We start from the raw sequence: 18,829 nt of genomic DNA on the forward strand, positions 1-18,829 counted from the left end.
CTAAGGTGGTGGATGGCTTCCCTCCCCCATTCCAGGTGTCCCTAAGGTGGTGGACGGCTTACCTCCCCCATTCCAGGTCTTCACACTCCCATTTCGAGAACTTCTTGGGTTTGATTGCTTTCCACCTAATAATAAATTCGCTACTTGCAAAACCACTTGGTCAATAAAGTCTCGAGGGAGGGCAGCACAGTTCCTCACACGCTCCGCCTTTTCTCTGGGATGAAATCCAGGTAGCCAGGGTCCTCCAGCCTGAGGCCCTGATCCACGCTTAGCAGCCTGGGCCCCAGGTACACACCGGACCCAGGTGTCCAGAACTTGGTGACCGTCACAGTGACCACTGCTGCCAAAAGCAACCTGGGGTGGAGAAGGGGAAAGCCCTCGGCCAGGTGGGCTTACAGGGCAGCCCCGCCTGCTGTGAATGTACTGCGTCCTCCTTTCATCCACGGAAGCTTCTCTGGAGGGAGGATATGTTCTGGATTTCCCAACGAGACAGACCTGCGTTTGAAAAGAGCAAAGCAAGTATTTTAGCTGGCTCATCTACTTCAGCCTTGTCCCTGGAATTCTCTCATCCTGAGTACAAATCACACGTGAGTTTTAAACGTCTATCTTGAAAAAATCCTGATTTTAAACACTGACACCAGCCGGTGTGGTGCCTCACGCCTGTAATCCCAGCACTTTGGGAGACCAAGGTGAGTGGATCACTTGAAGTCAGGAGTTTGTGACCAGCCTGGCCAACATGGCGAAACCCCATCTCTACTAAAAATACAAAAATGAGCCAGGCGTGGTGGCGCACACCTGTAATCCCGGCGACTCGGGTGGCTGAGGCAAGAGAATCACTTGAACCCGGGTGGCAGAGGTTGCAGTGAGCTGGGATTGCGCACTGTACTCCAGCCTGGGTGACGAGAAGAAACTCCACCTCAAAAAAAATAATAATAACTGACACCAATATACGTGACTTAAATGTGAAAAACACAGTACAAGCCCATGGTTCCCTCTCATCACGCGGACCTTCACAAGATCTAACAAAGGCGCCTAAACTCAGAGTCCACACTCCTGGGCCGGCAGCCACAACATCCTCACGGCTTCCTGGTGCCGCCCCGCCCAGGAGCACAGGCTGGGGAGCCAGGAAGGGAGCTGGCGCATGCACATGGGACTGAGTAGGGGGCAGGGAAGCACAGGGGCGCTCCAAGTGTGCTGCTCTCCTTCCTTCGTGGCACACCCAAGGGAGGGTGCTCTTCAGACAGTCCCCTTCGGAGAACCGGGCCCTCATTTCTGGGCTTCCTCTCCAGGCATCAACTATAAGGCCAGGCGCAGGTGACGAGGAAACCGACCTCTTCACTGCATGACAGCCACGCCTCTGCTCCCCAGCTCTCCCAGCGGGATTTTAAATTTTCAATGCCTGTCACACACCCAGTCCCCCTCAGACATCTGCTGTGTGTGAACTGCTTTAAAAATGACAAAGCCCGTTCACATCCACTCAATCCCCAAGCCTGCCCATGACAAGACAGCTGAGGCTCAGAGAGACGATGCGACAGTGCGGGTCTCTGACAGCCAGTCACGGGCAGCAAGTGCAAGCATCAAAGCCACTGGCTCCTCAGACCTGCCTAGAGGACCCCAAACTTAGCAGTTTTCCCAAATCAAAGCTGACCTCAGAAGACCAAGACTTGCCAAAATAGAGGACACTGAGAGATGATGGGACAGCTCAGCAGCGAGTCCTAAGGCAGCTTCCCACGGTAGCAGGCAGTGACAGTGCCAGTGGCCGCGAGGCCTGCGCCACCAGCCAACGCTGTTCCTGGCACACGGCTATGACCGCAGCCGGCCAGCGAGAGCCCACGACATGCCCTCCCCATGTGGGCTCTGAAGACATCATCCCGTCTAGCCCCACAGCCCAGGCAGGCTCCTCTGGGCCTCATACATGAGGACAGGCTCGCAGAGCTCCGCCATCAGCCCAAGTGCATCGCAGGCAGCAGCAGGGCGGACACCTCGCTCAGATCAGCTGAGCCCCTTCTTGCTAAGGCAGCCATCAAACTCTGTGGCCTGGACACAACAGGGTTCTTTTTTAAAAGCACACTGTCTGCCAGCCACAAAGTCTTGTCAAATAAAGTTACCAGAGATGGAGGTGAGCGGCTGCTGGAAACGCTTCCATGGTGCTTTAGGAAGATCAAGCCCTCGGAGTGGCCAGAGGGAATCAGTCCCCTGTCCACACGAAGGTCAGAGACACAGCCGCACTGTCTCACAGAAAGTCCCGGGACCAACTTCTGCCCAGATGACATTTCAGGTAAATCTGGATTAACCAGGCTTTCAATGAGAAAGTGGGAAATCACAGTGAGCTTCTGAAACACACTTCGATCGCAGCCAATTATCTGGCACTTGAAGGAGCGGAAACTTTCCACAGGGAGCTCAGCCACAGGCAGCGTGGAGGCAAGAAGGCATGTGTACCCACGCCGAGGCCTCCTCTGGGAGGAAGGGCCCCTGGGCTGCCCAGAGCTTCTGGAGAGGCAAGGAAGGCTCGGCCAGGGCTCCCGCAGGCCTGGAGGAGGGAACACGGGCATGCCTTCAAGGAGTGCACCATGGGACAGAACAAGCCTCTGGGCCCCGTCAGTGACTGAGACACAGAGATCAGCACCAGCACGTTCTGGAACATTTGGACATTTTGAACGTCACAGGGTGGTTCATGGCTGTGTGACAGAGCCCTGAGCTCCCCATCTGGACACCGGCACATCACCAAGAACAAGAACGGGAACGTACTCTTTTGGTTGAAGGAATCCTGAGGCAGTCTTCCTCCACGTGGAACCCACAGGTGGAGCCCACTTCCTTAATGAAGTCAAGGTACTCCCGGTACTGGGTCTTCTTACTCTGCCTCCGGGGGTATTTTCCAACAAAGTCAAAGAAGCAGCAGGGGAGGACAAAGAAGCAGCAGTTGTAGGCAGACCTTGAAAAAGAATCAACAAGCAGAGAGCCAGGCATCCTGAGTAGACGCTGTCAAGGAAACTCAGCACAAAGCCACAGGGCAGTCGTGAATCAGGACAAAACAGGGAAGACCTGTTCCTGGCCAATTTTTTTTTTTTTTTTTAACAATAACCACTTTTATTTGAGATTCTGGGGGTCTGTGTGCGGGTTTGTGGCATGAGTGTACTGCATGAGGCTGAGGTTTGGGGTAAGATGGACCCCACGACCCAAGCAGTGAGCAGAGTAGCCACCAGGTGGTTCTGCCACCTTTGCCCCTCCCTCCCTCGCTCCCCCGCTCCCCACGCCCGTCGTCCCCACTGTCTGCCGCTGCCGTGTTTGCGTCCCTGCACACTCAATATGTAGCTCCTGCTTGTGAGAACCCGTGGCATCTGGGCTTCAGCTTCGGCCTCCAGCTGCGCCCATGCTGTGGCAGAGGACGTGACCTCCTTCTCTTCACAGCTATGTCACATTGCTTTTATATTAAAAGATGAATTACAGCCTTCCCCAATTTAATTTCTGTATCTTTCCAATAAAATATGAATCAAATAACTTTTATAAAAAGGATTTTTTTCACAGTTACTCTTGTCAAGTGTCATCTAAAACTTCCTGAAGTACTTTAAGATGTCAGCTCTGAATAGCAAATGCAGAGGAAGCACAGCCAACCCCGGGGGGAGACCTGATCTTTAACCTAGTTACTCCCTGAGAACTCAAATTGCTCAGCAGAACCTGAGATATGGAGGCTCCACAACAAGCAGCACACACCTGCTTCTCTCAGGCACAGGCCCAGCTGCCTCTAACACACAGCGTCCCGTGCAGGGACACCTGTGGCTGCAGAGGGCTATCTGTGGGCAGACTTCCCCTTTGATGGCAAACCCTCATGTTTTCAGGAAAAAACTTCCAAAAAGGACACCTCTTTTGACACCAGATATAAATACTGTAGAAGTCATCACAGTGCCCATCAGTGCTGGCCAACAGAGATATAATGTGAACAATCTAAGTAATATTTTCTGGTAGTCATATTTTAAAAGGCAAAATAAGACAGGTGGAATTTATTTTAAATTGAGCCCAATATAGGCAACATGCAAACATTTCAAAAATTGGAACTACCCACATTTCAAGTGCTCGTACCTGCACGTGGCTAGCGGCTCCCCTTTTGAACACTAACACTTAGACCATGAAGTATTCACCAGGCACTCACCAGGTAACTCCTCTACTTCTCACCTGGCTGCGATGACAGGTATCCATGGTGTGAGTTCATCAGAATGGTTACCGATTAACCAATCAACATCAGGGAAGAGGGTCTTATCGTTGGGTGTGATTGCATCTTCCTAAAGGAATAACACAGAACAGAATGTTTTGTGAATCAATGTAGAGTCACTGCGTGGGCAGGACACAAGAGGGAGGGTATGGACTCTGGGGTGGCACAGCGGGAGGGCGCGGGCTCTGGACTTGCACGGCGGGAGGGCGCGGGCTCTGGGGTGGCACAGCGGGAGGGCGCGGGCTCTGGGGTGGCACAGCGGGAGGGCGCGGGCTCTGGGGTGGCACAGTGGGAGGGTGCGGGCTTGCACAGCGCAGAGCCGCACTTCACCTGCAGAATGACCAGGAGTGGGGAAGTCAATGCATCCTCCCTAGGTCTGCTCTAGACGGGAAGAAACTCTGGCAACTTTCAAGGAAATCACTGGAGAAACTAACAGCACTTTTCAGAGTGTTCATCTCCTTTTGATCATTAAAAAGCTGATTTTTACATAGGCATAAGGAGGAGCTCTAGGAGAGACGGGCCCTGGAACCGTTTCTCCTCTGGCAGAGCATGGGAGCAAGCACTGGCTTCCGAGGTGGTGAGTGGAAGGCAGAGGGGTGAGACTGACCTAAATGTACAATAATACAACACAGGGTCTAACCTCACAGGCCTTTCAATCTATGAAAAGAAGTCTCCAGAAAGAGGGAGAAGTGGCATATGTAAATTACGTAATTCTTTGCTATTATGCTATTACCTTTTGTAAACTATCAGAAAGTGATTAAGATTCCCCTGAAATAGGCACTTTAACTGTTCTGACAGGTTCTGCAGTTAAGCCCAGGACAGCTTACCTTAATGATTTAAAAACTTTAAATAGGCACCCTACCCTTTCTGATAATCAGCAGTCTAAATAGCAATTCTGTCAGCAAAAACTAGAAAGAGAGGGGGGAAGACAGACTACACAAACACTAAAGATCTTCTGAATTTTCCAGTGGCAGGATGAGTCCCCAAGATGAATAAACAGAAGTCATTCCCTGATCATAACGGGGAAGACATTCTGAGAACACTCCTTTTCCAGGGCTGTTCTTTCTAACAGCAAAACTACAACACAAGAATCTTTGCAGACATGATACATAAAAACCTAAAACTGAAACTCAGTATCTCTCTGGTTCTTCAATAAGCGTATGTGCTTCTATTTGCACAGATGTTAAAATGCTGAAAATAGTGGTGTTCAAGGGTGTACGTATAATCTACAGAGATCAAACCTTTGGGACTGTTCTTGATTCCCACCCGTTCCAGATTTAAGTTTGCCGATCTGTCTCTTTAAGTGGCATGAATAAATTCAAGCATAACTGACATTTGGTGCTGACCATAATCATATTTTATATTATCTCGCCAACAGCACTGGACATCAAAGCCCCACCTGTCTGATGAAGTTTTAATTGGCATTTTGAATATAGCAAATTGTAATAGTCCTATTTCATACACAGCTTCACAAAATTAAGACAATTTGTGCTCACCACAATGCTGTTGTTACAAACAGGTGTTTGGTTTTTTCTGTTTTTTTTTTTTTTTAAAGATGGGGTTTCACCATATTGGTCAGGCTGGTCTCGAACTCCTGACCTCAGGTGATCCGCCCACCTCGGCCTCCCAAAGTGCTGGGATTACAGGCGTGAGCCACCACACCCGGCTTGTTTTTTCTGTTTTTAACACTCTCTTGCTTGCACTCAAATGAGGTTTTTGAAAGAAAGAAAAAAAGTTGCACCCTATGCTTGGCCTCTGAATTTCTAGGTTGTCCCTCTTCATGGAAACCATTCAACTGCAGCTGGAAGGAAATCATTCCCTAGAAAATTCAAGCACCACGAACGTGTCAACAGAACCACCCTCATCCCGGCCACGCTCCTAGGGCAGAAGGCAAGACAGCATTCCCGGTATTTAATTAACACTAGAATAAACATGGCTATTTTAGCATGGAGACTGAAGGCTGGGAGGCAACGAGGAAAGAAACTCCACTTGATTAGAACACAGGACTCTCATCGGCAGGCCTTCCCTGATAAGTGGTCGGGCAGGGTCTCCCCAGGTCAGTGACCCCACAGAAAAGTCTGATGCAGGTTGCTGGGGAACCTCTGATGAAGAACTAGAGCTTCTATGCGTTCTCCAAGGGGCGCCTCCCAGCAGCCAGGTCTTCCCTAGGGCCTGGGCTTACACAGGTGGCCTACTCAACTGCTGCTTGAATGTCCCTCCCAAAGGTGCTTTTTCACCTGGGGACACATGGAATTCTGAAATCAACCTCATCACTACTCTTTTCAGATTCGGAGCCCAATTCTGGGACGTGTGTGAGTCTACAGTCTGCACACGTATCTGCAGAACCTCCCCTAGGACACCGGCTAGATGACCAACGTTCCTCAAACCTGAGATTCTGAAAACATTTCCTAACGTGCTGGAATGTATGAGTGGACAAGCCACCGCCAATCACTGCAGAATAAAGCAAAGCGCAAATGCGCAACCGAAGAGTTAAGCACCCAGGCCAGGCGTGGTGGCCGACATTGTCACCCCAGCACTGTGGGAGGCCGAGGCAGGAAGATCACTTGAGCCCCAGAGTTTGAGACCATTGTGGGCAATACAGGAAGACCCTGTTTCAACAACAAACAAACACAAAATTAGCCAGGCACGGTGGTACGCACCTGTGGCCCCCGCGACTCGGGAGGCTGAGGTGGGAGGATCACTCAGTCCAGAAGGTTGAGGCCACAGTGAGCTGTGATCACATTGGTGTACTCCAGCCTGGGCAACAGAGACCCTGTCTCCAAAAAATTAAAAGGGGGGCTGGGCATGGTGGCTCATGCCTGTAATCCCAGTATTTTGGGAGGCCAAGGCGGGTGGATCACTTGAGGCCAGGAGCCAGACTAGCCTGGCCAACATGGAAAAACCCTCTATCTACTAAAAATACAATTAGTCAGGCGTAGTGGTGGTGTGTGCCTGTGGTCCCAGCCACCCAGGAGGTTGAAGAACAAGAATCCCTTGAATCCAGAAGGCAGAGGCTGTAATGAGCCAAGATCACACCACTGTACCACTCCAGCCTGGGGGAAACGTCTCAAAAAATTTAAAAAAAAAAGAAAGAAAAAAGGGGAGTGAGGCTAACAGAAAATGTAAACACAGTTTTGAAATCTTTTTCAATTATTTTCTATTTCTATGAAATGTTGTATGTGGAGGGTGCATGGCAACATATTCAATCTTTATGTACAAAGCATTTGAGCTCAGGGCATGGAAAAACACTGAGGCCCTGTGTATGCTATTTGTGCATGCAAATGAAACTCCTTGACCCTGAAAACAGGACAGGGGAGGAGAATGTGTGATGGTGTGATAAGGAACGCTGAAAACAGCCTCCTGAGAACGCCGTTTGAGTGTGTACAAGGTCACAGGTACCTCAGCAACCCACCTCAAATGGCCATCTAGTGCATGCTTGTAGTTAGTGCAAGCCCTTTTGATAAATACTTGGCGGGCGGATGCCGGGGGGACTCTCTCAGAAGAGCTACCCCCTAGCCCCGCTCAGCTGGAATTGTCTGAGTACTTCAGTCTCCGCTTCACTGCAAGCTATAAGCCCTGCAATACACCTGAGATTTGTTTCAAAGTAACTGTGGGGCTGTCTGAGGGTAAGCACGGTGGGAGAAAAGAATCATCCCTGGAGCTGGCTGGTTCCTCCCTCTACTTCCATATATTCCTGATATTCTCCGTGATGAAAAGTCAATGTCGTTTTTTATTTCATAAACCAACATTCTATCCTCTGGCACATAAGGACCTGTGACCTAGTCATACCCAAGCATAACTATGCGGCGGAAATCTTAAGGCAATGCCGGCAGCTAGGCACCAGCAGGGGTTTAGGAGGAAGGACACACAGGCCCACAGAGCTACCCAGAGGGAGAGGCCACGCCTACAGAGCCACTATAACTTGTCCTAGGACTACTCCTGAAGCAACCCATGACTTTTTTCCCATTACAGGGTCATTTCTCTGTCCTTAGTACCAGGAGAAGCAAGCTGCTCTTGACCAAATTCTGACTTTGAGTGCACTTTAACCCCATGGTCACGTGGTTCTAGTGACCAGGGCTGGCTGACAGCTCCAAATGTGTCAGGCCCAGACCCCCAGGTATCTGCATGTCTGTAGCCCACCCCAGCCCAGCCTCTGTTCTGTTCCCTTCTCCACTGGTGGCCACCCCACAACACCCCTGGCCTCCTCTTCAGCACCTCCCACCATCCTGAACCTGCCGCACGCACTGGCTGTGTGTCCGCAGGTTGTCTGTCCCCCACCCCCTTCCCATGACCATAAAGGCAGGGACTCTTGTCACTGTTGAATCATCAGCACCTAAGAGTGCCTGGCAGGCAGTGGGCATTCAAATACCTGATAAATCTGTACAGCTGTTCTTTCTCCTATTGAATGCATCTCTTGTAGTACTCAGAATTCTTTCTGAAATGGGAGTATATCTGAGGCAGGACCTTTTCGAAAAGCATTATGGCAATATGTATTGAAAACCTTTCAAGTCCAGCCTGTGAAAAATATTTTTTAAGTGGATGACGATTTATACACACAGATTTATGTAGTGTAATTTATAATCTAAAAACAGATGGTCAAGAACAGAAGAGCTGAGTAAATAATTCTGCCTTCACCGCTTGCCATACATACGGCTGACCGAAGCTCAAGTGTACCTCGCTTTGCTCGCCTGTAAAATGGGAATGAGAGAATTAACCTCCCAGTGCTGCTGCGAGGATGACAGTAAGTTACTTACATACAATACATTTACCTTTAGAAAGGCATCCCCACACAGCACTGGATGACTGTCAGTTTTTATTACTATACACCTGGCCCTTGAAGAATGTGGGGGTTAGGGGGTCCTGAACCCCCACACATGAGTTAAGAATCTGCGTATAACTTTTAGAGACAGAGTCTCCCTTGCATCGCCCAGGCTGGTGTGCAGTGGCACAATCTCGGCTCACCGCAGCCACCACGTCCAGCTAATTCTTTCGTTGGTGTTGTTGTTAGTAGAGACGGGGTTTGGCCATGTTGCCCTGGCTGGTCTCAAACTCCTGACCTCAAGCGATCCTCACGCCTTGACCTCCCAAAGAGCTAGAATTACAGGTGTGAGTCACTGCACCTAACCCATGTATAACTTTTGACTCCCCAAAAACTGACTACTGATAGCCTATTGTTGACCAGAAGACTTATCCATAATATAAACATAAAAGTCGATTGAAACACATTTTGTGCATTATATACTATAATCTTAAAATAAAGCTAGAGAAAATGTTATTGAGAAAATTGTGCCTGGGTGCAGTGGCTCATGCCTGTAATCCCAGCACTTTGGGAGGCCAAGGTGGGTGGATCACTTGAGGTCAGGAGTTCGAGACCGGCCTGGCTAACATGGTGAAACCCCGTTATCTACCAAAAATACAAAAATTAGCTGGGCGTGGTGGTGGGTTCCTATCATCCTAGCTACTTGGGAGGCTGAACTGCTGGAACCTGGAAGGCAGAGGTTGCAGTGAACCTACAGCACACCACTGCACTCCAGCCTGGGTGACAGAGCGAGACACTTTCTCAAAAGAAAAAAAAAGAAAGAAAATCATAAGGAAGAGAAAATCTATTTACTAGTCACTGAGTGGAAGAGGACTGACCATCACAAAGGTCTTCATCCTGTCCTCTTTGCAGAGCAGGCTGAGAAGGAGGAAGAGAAGGGACTGGTCTTGCTGCCTCAGGTGTGGAAGACATGGAGGAGGCGGAAGTGTAGGCAGAAGAGACAGGCACATTCAGTGTAACCTCAGGGAAGTACATTGTTATTTCTGTCTGCTTTACATTTTAGTAGCTTCTCTAAAAATGTTTCTATCAGTACCGATCCTTCCTCCACCATTTCCTTTAGTTTCAGTGCACACCACAGCACAGTCTATGTCATAAAAGAAGTCAAATGCAGTCTTGAATAATCAGGACCTTCTGCCACACTGTCTGGTGTCAATGTGCTCTCTGGCACTGCCTCTTTTACATCTTCTTCCTCAACAGCTGGCACTGGGTTGGAAGCACTCATCTCCATCAGGTCGTCCGTAGTTCCTTCCTCTGGAGTGGTGACTATTAGCTCTTGAATTTCTCAAGACCACATCCTGCACCCTTCACGTCCCACCTTGGCTTGCCAACCCACAATCTCTCATGATTTCCTTGACTGGCTCTGTCGTACATTCTGTGAAGTCAGGCACAGCATCTGGACCATTTTCTCTGGCAGGAATTTGTTTCAGGCTCAGTGGTTCTCATGGTCTTTTCTGTAGCAATGATGGTGTCTTCAACAGTAAAATCCTTGTAGATTTTCAAGATGTTCTCTCTCTCGGAGTTCTCTTCCACAGTATCCAGTCCTTTCCACTGAATACTGTGCATAATGACGCATAAAGGTCCTCATGCTGAAAAGATGCTGTCTTTGGGGTCAAGCAGACCATGCCAACACCACTGGTGTTAAGAGGTTCCGGGTGGCCAGGGGCACTGTCCAATATCCACAGAACTTTAAAAGGTAGTCCCTTACTGGCCAGGCACTTCCTGACTTCGGAGACAAAGCCTTGATGAACCCACAATAGAGCTCTTACTGCCCAGGCCTTCTTATACAATCAAGCAACGGGCAGCTGCTGTTTCTCTTTTCCCTTCAGGATTTGGGGCTTAGCAGCTTTACAGATAAGGGCAGTCCTGATCATAAACCTGACTGCATTTGCCCAGAACAGCAGACTTAGCCTGTCCCTTCCTACCTTAAATTCTGGGGCTTCCCTTCTTTATGGCATTTTTTTCCACAATAGGGCGCTTTAATCTGCATTAAAACCTGTTTAAGCAGACATCTTCTCCCCTTGGTAATTTTCTTTTTATAATGTTTTATTTTTTGTAGAGATGTGGGGGTGGGGGGTCTTGTACTCCTGGCCTCAAGCGATCGTCCAGTCTTAGGCTCTGAAAGTGCTAAGACTGTAGGTGTGAGCCAGCGCACGTGGCCTCTCGGTGATGATTTTCTGAACGGCGCCGAGGGACTCATCTGCTGCCTCTTGGTCAGCTGAAGCTACTCCTCCTGTTATCCCGGCATTTTCTAAACCCAAATCACTTTCCAAAACGATCAAGTCATCTTCTGTTGGCACTAAGTTCTGCAGCTTTAGAACCTTCACCTTCTTTCTGCTTTGTCGTATAATGACTTTGCTGTTTCTCACATCGTATTAGAGTCTGTGTGTATGCTTCTCCTGCAGCAATCTTGCCACCACATAAAAGCTGCATTCTCAAAGAGATAAAAAGTTACCTTGCGGGCTGGGCGCGGTGGCTCAAGCCTGTAATCCCAGCACTTTGGGAGGCCGAGGCAGGTGGATCACGAGGTCAAGAGATCGAGACCATCCTGGTCAACATGGTGAAACCCTGTCTCTACTAAAAATACAAAAAATTAGCTGGGCATGGTGGCGCGTGCCTGTAATCCCAGCTACTCAGGAGGCTGAGGTTGCGGTGAGCCGAGATCGCGCCATTGCACTCCAGCCTGGGTAACAAGAGCGAAACTCCGTCTCAAAAAAAAAAAAAAAAAGTTACCTTGCAAAAAGTGCAAGGTTTTCATGCCTGATGGTGTAGCTGCAGTGATAGTTTCACACATTTCTTTCCTTCTCTCTCTTTCTTTCTTTTTATAACAGTCCTTACACTGGATTCATTTGTCCTGAAATGGTGGGTAACTGGAGCTGCAGACTGAAATCTATAGTACACAACAAGGAATTCAGCCTTTTCTTGTGATGCCATGACTTTCCTCTGCTTCTTGGGAGCACTTCCAGCATCACTAGTGGTGTTGTGTATGGGTCCCATGGTGCTTCTCGAGGTTCACCGTATTGCACCAAACACGCTGACAAACACCGGCGATCCCGTTCACTGGGCTATGCAACTGATGGGAGGAATGAGCTGCTGCCCTGAAGTGCGCAGCGCCGGGCGGCATTGTAAACAGACACTGGCAACACTTGGGCTCACTGCAGCAGCAACAGGCGGTGACTGGGAAATCATGACAGTGGCATAGTATGTACGACAGTTAGTTGCATGCAATCATGACTTCATATTGCATCTTTACATCTGCATTTCTCTTGACAGAGAATGAGACCACATACAGTCTGGCTCTAAGTTTTGATAGATTTTAGCTTTTTATAATAGATTTGCACATAGTCATGGTAGTAAACGCTAACACAGACCAGTATGTATGTATATTTAATGAATTCATGACATATCTAAGTTTTTCTGATTTGTTTCAATATTTCTATGCTATGCATTTCATCTGAAGTTTTTTCAAATTGTTGCAAATTTCCAAAAAATTGTCCAATATATTTGTTGAAAAAAATTTGCATAAAAGTGGACCCACAAAGTTCAAAGCCATGTTGTTCAAGGCTGTATTATTTACGTTGCTGTTACCTACAATTAAATGGACCATTATTCAGCCACTAAAAACATGCTTACAAATAACCGTCAAGGGCTTCAGGTAGTACCTAGGATGGGAGGTTAAAGGAGCAGAAGCAGCCAGGGTCAAAGTTCTGTATACACCATGGTCACAAAGGGATTTTTTTAAACTGTAAACGGGTACATACTTATTTCCCTAAATTAAAGAGGGTAACTATCTCTGGGTAGGGGCATTAAGAAAAGTGAGACTGTCCCAGTCCTAGGAAAGACAAATGTGAAGAACAGAGAGGACTGGCCCAAAGACAGGAGAGAAATGACATGGGACCACACAGTCTGCCCTTACATCATCTGTATGCCCAGAGATGAGCCCACCAGGGGCACCTCGCTTCCATGCTGGGCACCTGGCTGCCTCCACTGCTCACGGGGGTGCTCCAAGAAGCCTTCTTAGAGGCCCCAAGTGGAATCCAGCACCCCCCCCGAGTCCCCACAGCCCTCTAAACCTTGTGTCCCAGCCCTGGCACAGCCTCCACCCTTTGTGGCACATGTGCAGGTGTCCCCATCCCTGGCAGAGTCCTGGCAGGCAAGGTACTTGTCGCCTGCTGAATGAACAAGCAGCCTCTGGGAGGCCTTGGAGAAGACTTCCCAAAGTGCCCTGGGCACGGCCCCTGCCTCGAGGCAGCATGGGAGCACTCCACACAAGATGCAAACGGCACTGACAGACTCTGGGAGAGACAGCACTCCTGCCTGGAGGCCAGCGCCCTTCAGTCAGCTTAACCAGAGGCTTGGGAAGTCTAGTTCCACCTTTCTTTTTCTCTTCTCTACTTTCAGAGCGCTTAGATGAGTGTGAAGGCTCACTGTCAGCGTGTCTGCTTGACCTACACAAAGAGACACGTTCGTGACAACGAATCCCACTGGGGCTAAGCCATGCTGAGATCAAGGGCACGCATCATAAGGACAGTACCTCTAACCGAGTGTGCGGTCCGTACATGTCCCAGATTTTTCTTTTTCGGACATCAATCCCTCTGCCTGGATGCTGAAAAAGTTAAATTTAGAAATCAAAGGTTAAGTTTAGTACTTCATAATAAACTAGCAAGAACACAAGAACGCTCTGCAGGCACCAGCCCCAGTATGAAATGCAAGAGAAAAGGCCCTTGGCATTCGTGGGTGGCACAAGCGTGACTTCTCAGCTGTCTGAAATAGACACCCACACCCCCACAAGGCAGGTAAGAAGGTATACGCTGCTGATGGTCATTATGAGTCTTCAAGCGGGGACACGGAGCTGAGTGACCACAGTGGCCTTTAGTGTGGGAACACGTCCAGGGCCAGTGCCCCAGGGAGCACAGCTGAGAACACTGGTCAACTCCCTGCTCTCCGTCAAGCTCGGCTGCTTGTTCTTCTTGCCCCTTGCCCCACTCATTAGCTCTCAGAGGACACACTTGTTTATTCCAAGCCTGCAGAAGAGGAGGGGTGCACAGACACCTCACGGCTGTCTCCAGCTGCCAAGCTGCCGCCTGATAGGCTACCATCCCCACAACCAGCTTCCAGGTATTATGATTAGAAGCTCGCTCTTTAATAGCACACTTGGAAAAGGGCATTTAACAACCCTTTCAAGCTCTTCCAGGTGTAGACAAGTATGTGCAGCCCACCAGCACAATGCTGTCCAGTACAGCAGGAAGATCGGCTTGGTACCTCCAGGACTGGGTGCTGATTCCAGCTGCTGCCCCCCAGCAGGAAGTGGCTAAGCTTGCCACCGTTTCACGGGGTAATGGCGCCTTATGCACCGGATGCACGGGCAGGGGTATGAGTCGCTGGCAGGAAGCTCCGGGCACAAGACACCGAGAGCTGACTCACCCCTACAGACCTCGCTCCCTGGGCAGGTGCCGCTCTCAGCCCGAGACTGCTTTTCCTGCATCAGATGAACATGCAGAAAATGGATGCAAAAACTAGTACCCCACCATTCCATACTGCAGTCTGTGTGTACATGACTGGCTCTCTGGGCCGGAACTGAATCTTCTCTTATTTGTTTTTGTAGAGATGCGGTTTCACTATGTTGCCCAGGCTGGTCTCAAACTCCTGGGCTCAAGTGATCCACCCGCCTCAGCCTCCCAAGTGCTGGGATTGCAGGCGTGAACCCCACACCCGGCCTGAAGCTTCTCAAGTGCAGAACCTGCCTTGCTTCTCATCTCCTTCCAGCATCTTGAGGTGGTGGGTTTCATGAGAAAAATCTGACAGTAAAAAACATCCACGCTACTGAAAGCCTGTCATTTTATAGGCCCATGCTGGGGTCTGGGGCCTATAAAATGGCCCTTGTAGGTCTAATGAGATCACCACTTTTCCCTTGTTTTATGAGCTGTTTGTTTATCAAATTAACAGAAATTTATAAGTCCCTGCCTACTCTAATAGCCAGCTGACTCCAAATAGACTGTACCAGCAGAAAAAGATGTCCATGAACCCTGTGTCTAACTTGAAGAAACTCTGAACAAGGTACCAGAAAAGGTTGTGGAGCCGGGCCTTACCCCCTCGCTGCTCAGGATGTGGACCAGGAGGCCATTTCCGCATCCCAGGTCAACAAAGGACTGCCTGGCAGTTAGTCCCCGCTCAGCCCTTTCTTCTTCCCATAGAATCTAAGCGAAGAGAAAAACAAAATAAAGTCAGGTGGTAACTCACTCTACGCAGGAATAATTCCGACACAAAGCAGTCAAAGAAAACTCTGAGTTGAAAGGAAACTGGAAATTATCTACTCTAAACATTCTTCTTTTATCTGAGATGGAGTCTTGCCCTGTCACCCAAGCTGGAGTACAATAGTGCGATCTCGGCTCATTGCAACCTCCGCCTCCCAGGTTCAAGCAATTCTCCTGCCTCAGCCTCCCGAGTAGCTGGAACTACAGGTGCATAACACCACACCTGGCTAATTTTGTATTTTTAGTAGGGAGGAGGTTTCACCATGTTAGTCAGGCTGGTCTCAAACTTCTGACGTCAAGTGATCCACTGGCCTCGGCCTCCCAAAGTGCTGGGATTACAGGCATGAGCCACCGTGCCCAGCCTACTCTAAACATCCTTATAAATAAGAAAACCAAGACAGAGGGCACGCCCAAATGTAGCTAGCCAGCACACCAGCGGAGGAAAGGGCTGGAAGGCCCTAGGCCATGTGCTCCTCAGGGATTCCAGCACCAGCCAGTGCCTCCACAATGACTGCTGATAGTGGGCCAACAGCTCCGCCTGCAGCTCAAGTTCGAACCTGAGGTCAAGCTTCAATCCGAACTTGTTCCTACACGCATCAGAAGGACCCCATGAAGTCAACCATTACATGTGTAACCAACCCTGGCCAGCAGAACTGTGAGCACTGGAAGTCACGGATTTGGAAACTGCCCTTCCCGACGGGTAGCATCTGCCTGTAGCAACCTTCGCCCCTTCCCCGACACTCTGGGATCGTGCATGCTCTTACCAGCAGGTACGCTGCAATAGCTACGTCTTCATACACAAACTTGTCAGGATCAGTTACTTCAGGCCACACCTAAGACAGTTTCAAGCACAAATGTAAATCGTCCAGTTTCCCCACCACCATTCCCCAATACTTAAGTATCCCCATAAAGCGTAAATCAACTGAACTAATTGTGCACTAAAAAAAAATATAAGCTCAAAGGCAAGAATTCATGACTGGTTCTTACAATGAATGATTTACATAAGGAAACAAGGCCTGCCAAGAACAATGCAATCCAAAGCCAGATGTTTAGCTGAGAGGGTGGACACAGAGGAAACACAGCCACACTGTGCTCAGTGTTTATGCAGGTAAGGGCAATGAACAAGGAAACCGGGGCCAGGATGTGGAGCAGCGAAAGCCGCGAGCCACAGGCTCGGAGACCAGCGCTCCAGCCCGTGGTCCATCCGTGGCTACCACCGCCCCGCCTGTCAAACAGGGATGAAGTCCAAGCCTCAGCTAACAGGCAGGATCATCAAGCTGCTCTCAAAACTGTAAAGCACTAGCTGTGCAAAAATGAACTCTCGTTGTTAAAATTAGTCACGTTCAGAACTGGCATTGGCAGAAGAGGAAACCCATGGCCAATGGTAAAAGAGGAAATTTCTACTTCCGGCCACAGTGCCTCAGACAATCCAGAAGAACCCTCTCACTGGAAACAACTTCAAAAGCCGGAGAAACATAAAAAGTACCTTCCAGACAGTACTGAACAGCTAACAAGATGGTAAAGGACCACAGGGTCAGGATATGGGAGGGAGCGCAGCCTCAGTCAGCCAACCCCTGGGACCCTCAGGTGCTTCAGCAATAATGAAAGGCCACAGCTTTAAGCCTGTGACTTTGGGGGTGCTTTTGTTACAGAGGAAGAGGTGACTGGTTAAAAAACCACATGGGGCTGGGCGTGGTGGCTCACGCCTATAATCCCAGCAATTTGGGAGGCCCAGGTGGGTGGATCACGAGGTCAAGAGGTCGAGACCATCCTGGTCAACATGATGAAACCCCATCTCTACTAAAAATACAAAAATTAGCTGGGCATGGTGGCGCACGCCTGTAGTCCCAGCTACTCAGCTACTCGGGAGGGAGGCTGAGGCAGGAGAATTGCTTGAACCTAGGAGGTGGAGGTTTTGGTGAGCTGAGATCGCACCATTGCACTCCAGCCTGGGTAACAAGAGCAAAACTCCTGTCTCAAAAAAAAAAAAAAAACATATGGAGGCCTAGCACAGTGGCTCACACCTGTAATCCCAGCACTTTGAGAGGCCAAACTGGGCAGATCACTTGAGCCTAATAGTTTGAGAACAGTCTGGGAAACATGACAAAACTTCCCCTCTACAAAAAATTAGCCAGGCATGGTAGCATGCGCCTGTGGTCCCAGCTACTAGGGAGGCTGAGCTGGGAGAATGGCTTGAGCCTGGGAGGTTGAGTCTGCAGTGAGCCGAGATCACTCCACTGCACTCCAGCCTAGGTGACAGAGCGAGATCCTGTCTCAAAAAAAAAAAAACAAACCCAAACCAAAACAGAAATGACAAATTGTGGTTACTCCTAGGAGTGGAGGAACACGGGAACTAGAAGAGAAAGCAGCTTTGACTCTCCGCGTTAAGCTAGGCATAAATACGCCGGCGTTTCTCATTACTGTTTTTACATCTTAGAAAGTTTAAGCACGTGTTATGTGAAAATTATCTCCTTGTTGGAACTGCTCTTTTGTACTTTAATTTTTAATATATTTTCTTAAAATATCTTTAAGTTTATACAAAGAATTATGGTAATTTAGCCATTTTTTTTCAAGGCTCCCTTACTTTTCCATTAAATATTTCCCTTTAGGTCTCTTGAAATCAAATAATAGACAAGTAAAGATCAGTCCTTTTCCATTATATATCTACCTATGTTTTTGCTGTTTGCACCCCTAAGGATGTCAAAGCACGGGCTGCAACAGGAAGAACAATTTCACCTGGCAGAGTTCATTTTACCTCATTTAAATGAAGGGGGTGCCGGGTGCAGTGGCTCACACCTCTAATCCTAGCACTTTGGGAGGCCAAGACAGGAGGATTGCCCGAGCTCAGGAGTTCGAGACCAGTCTGGGCAACATGGTGAAACCTCATCTCTACTAAAAACACAAAAAACTAGCCAGGCTTGGTGGTGTGTGCCTGTAGTCCTAGCTACTGGAGAGGCTGAAGCTAAAAAATCGCTTGAATCCGGGACACGGAGGTTGCAGTGAGCTGAGATCGTGCCACTTCAGCCCTTTCTTTTGGGTGACAGAGCGAGACTCTGTCACCAAAAAAAAGAAACCATGCAGGGGGAAAATAATTGTAGCTATTCTTCACCAGAATTACCTTAACCATTTCCTTATACTTCTCCTTAAGTTCCCGGTAAGCCTTGCTGTACTTCATTATGGAGACAAGGGAAAGGGTGCTCTTAAAGCCACTCTTCCTGTTCTGGACACACCACCTGGCCAACTTGGCCAGCAGCTGTTCTCCAAGCCACGTGGGTTTGGGATATACAATTCCATCTGAATGCCATCTTTCTGGACAGAAAATTAAAACAGATATGAACCTTTAAAAATAAGAGAAATATGAATAAGCACAGACATGTTCAGTTCTTATTTTAAAATTCTCCATTTCTTTACCAAGAGAACAGAAGCTATCTATAATTATATTACCAAAAACATGAAAAGAACTAGAACTTTTTACAGAATTTTCATCTACTAAAGGAAAACAATGAAGCACAAAGGATCAATCCCTCTTTCCTTGCAAACTTTGTTCAGAAC

At 48.7% G+C, this 18,829-nt stretch overlaps 1 protein-coding gene across 1 annotated transcript in view; it reads right to left on the bottom strand.

The window, feature by feature from the left end:
- Positions 1–18,829, bottom strand: part of TRMT44 (tRNA methyltransferase 44 homolog) — a 36,661-nt gene that overhangs the window by 9,352 nt on the left and 8,480 nt on the right. The window contains exons 3-9 of the mRNA XM_032254045.1: positions 18,396–18,615; positions 16,042–16,110; positions 15,113–15,220; positions 13,558–13,629; positions 4,171–4,277; positions 2,749–2,932; positions 63–495 (exon numbers count right to left, since the gene is read on the bottom strand). Coding sequence (XP_032109936.1) covers positions 63–495; positions 2,749–2,932; positions 4,171–4,277; positions 13,558–13,629; positions 15,113–15,220; positions 16,042–16,110; positions 18,396–18,615 — 1,193 coding nt within the window. The remainder of the gene's footprint in view (positions 1–62; positions 496–2,748; positions 2,933–4,170; positions 4,278–13,557; positions 13,630–15,112; positions 15,221–16,041; positions 16,111–18,395; positions 18,616–18,829) is intronic.

This window comes from Sapajus apella, unplaced genomic scaffold (genome assembly GCF_009761245.1).
Source record: "Sapajus apella isolate SASKATOON/1434 unplaced genomic scaffold, GSC_monkey_1.0 scaffold85, whole genome shotgun sequence".
Taxonomy (NCBI): domain Eukaryota; kingdom Metazoa; phylum Chordata; class Mammalia; order Primates; family Cebidae; genus Sapajus; species Sapajus apella.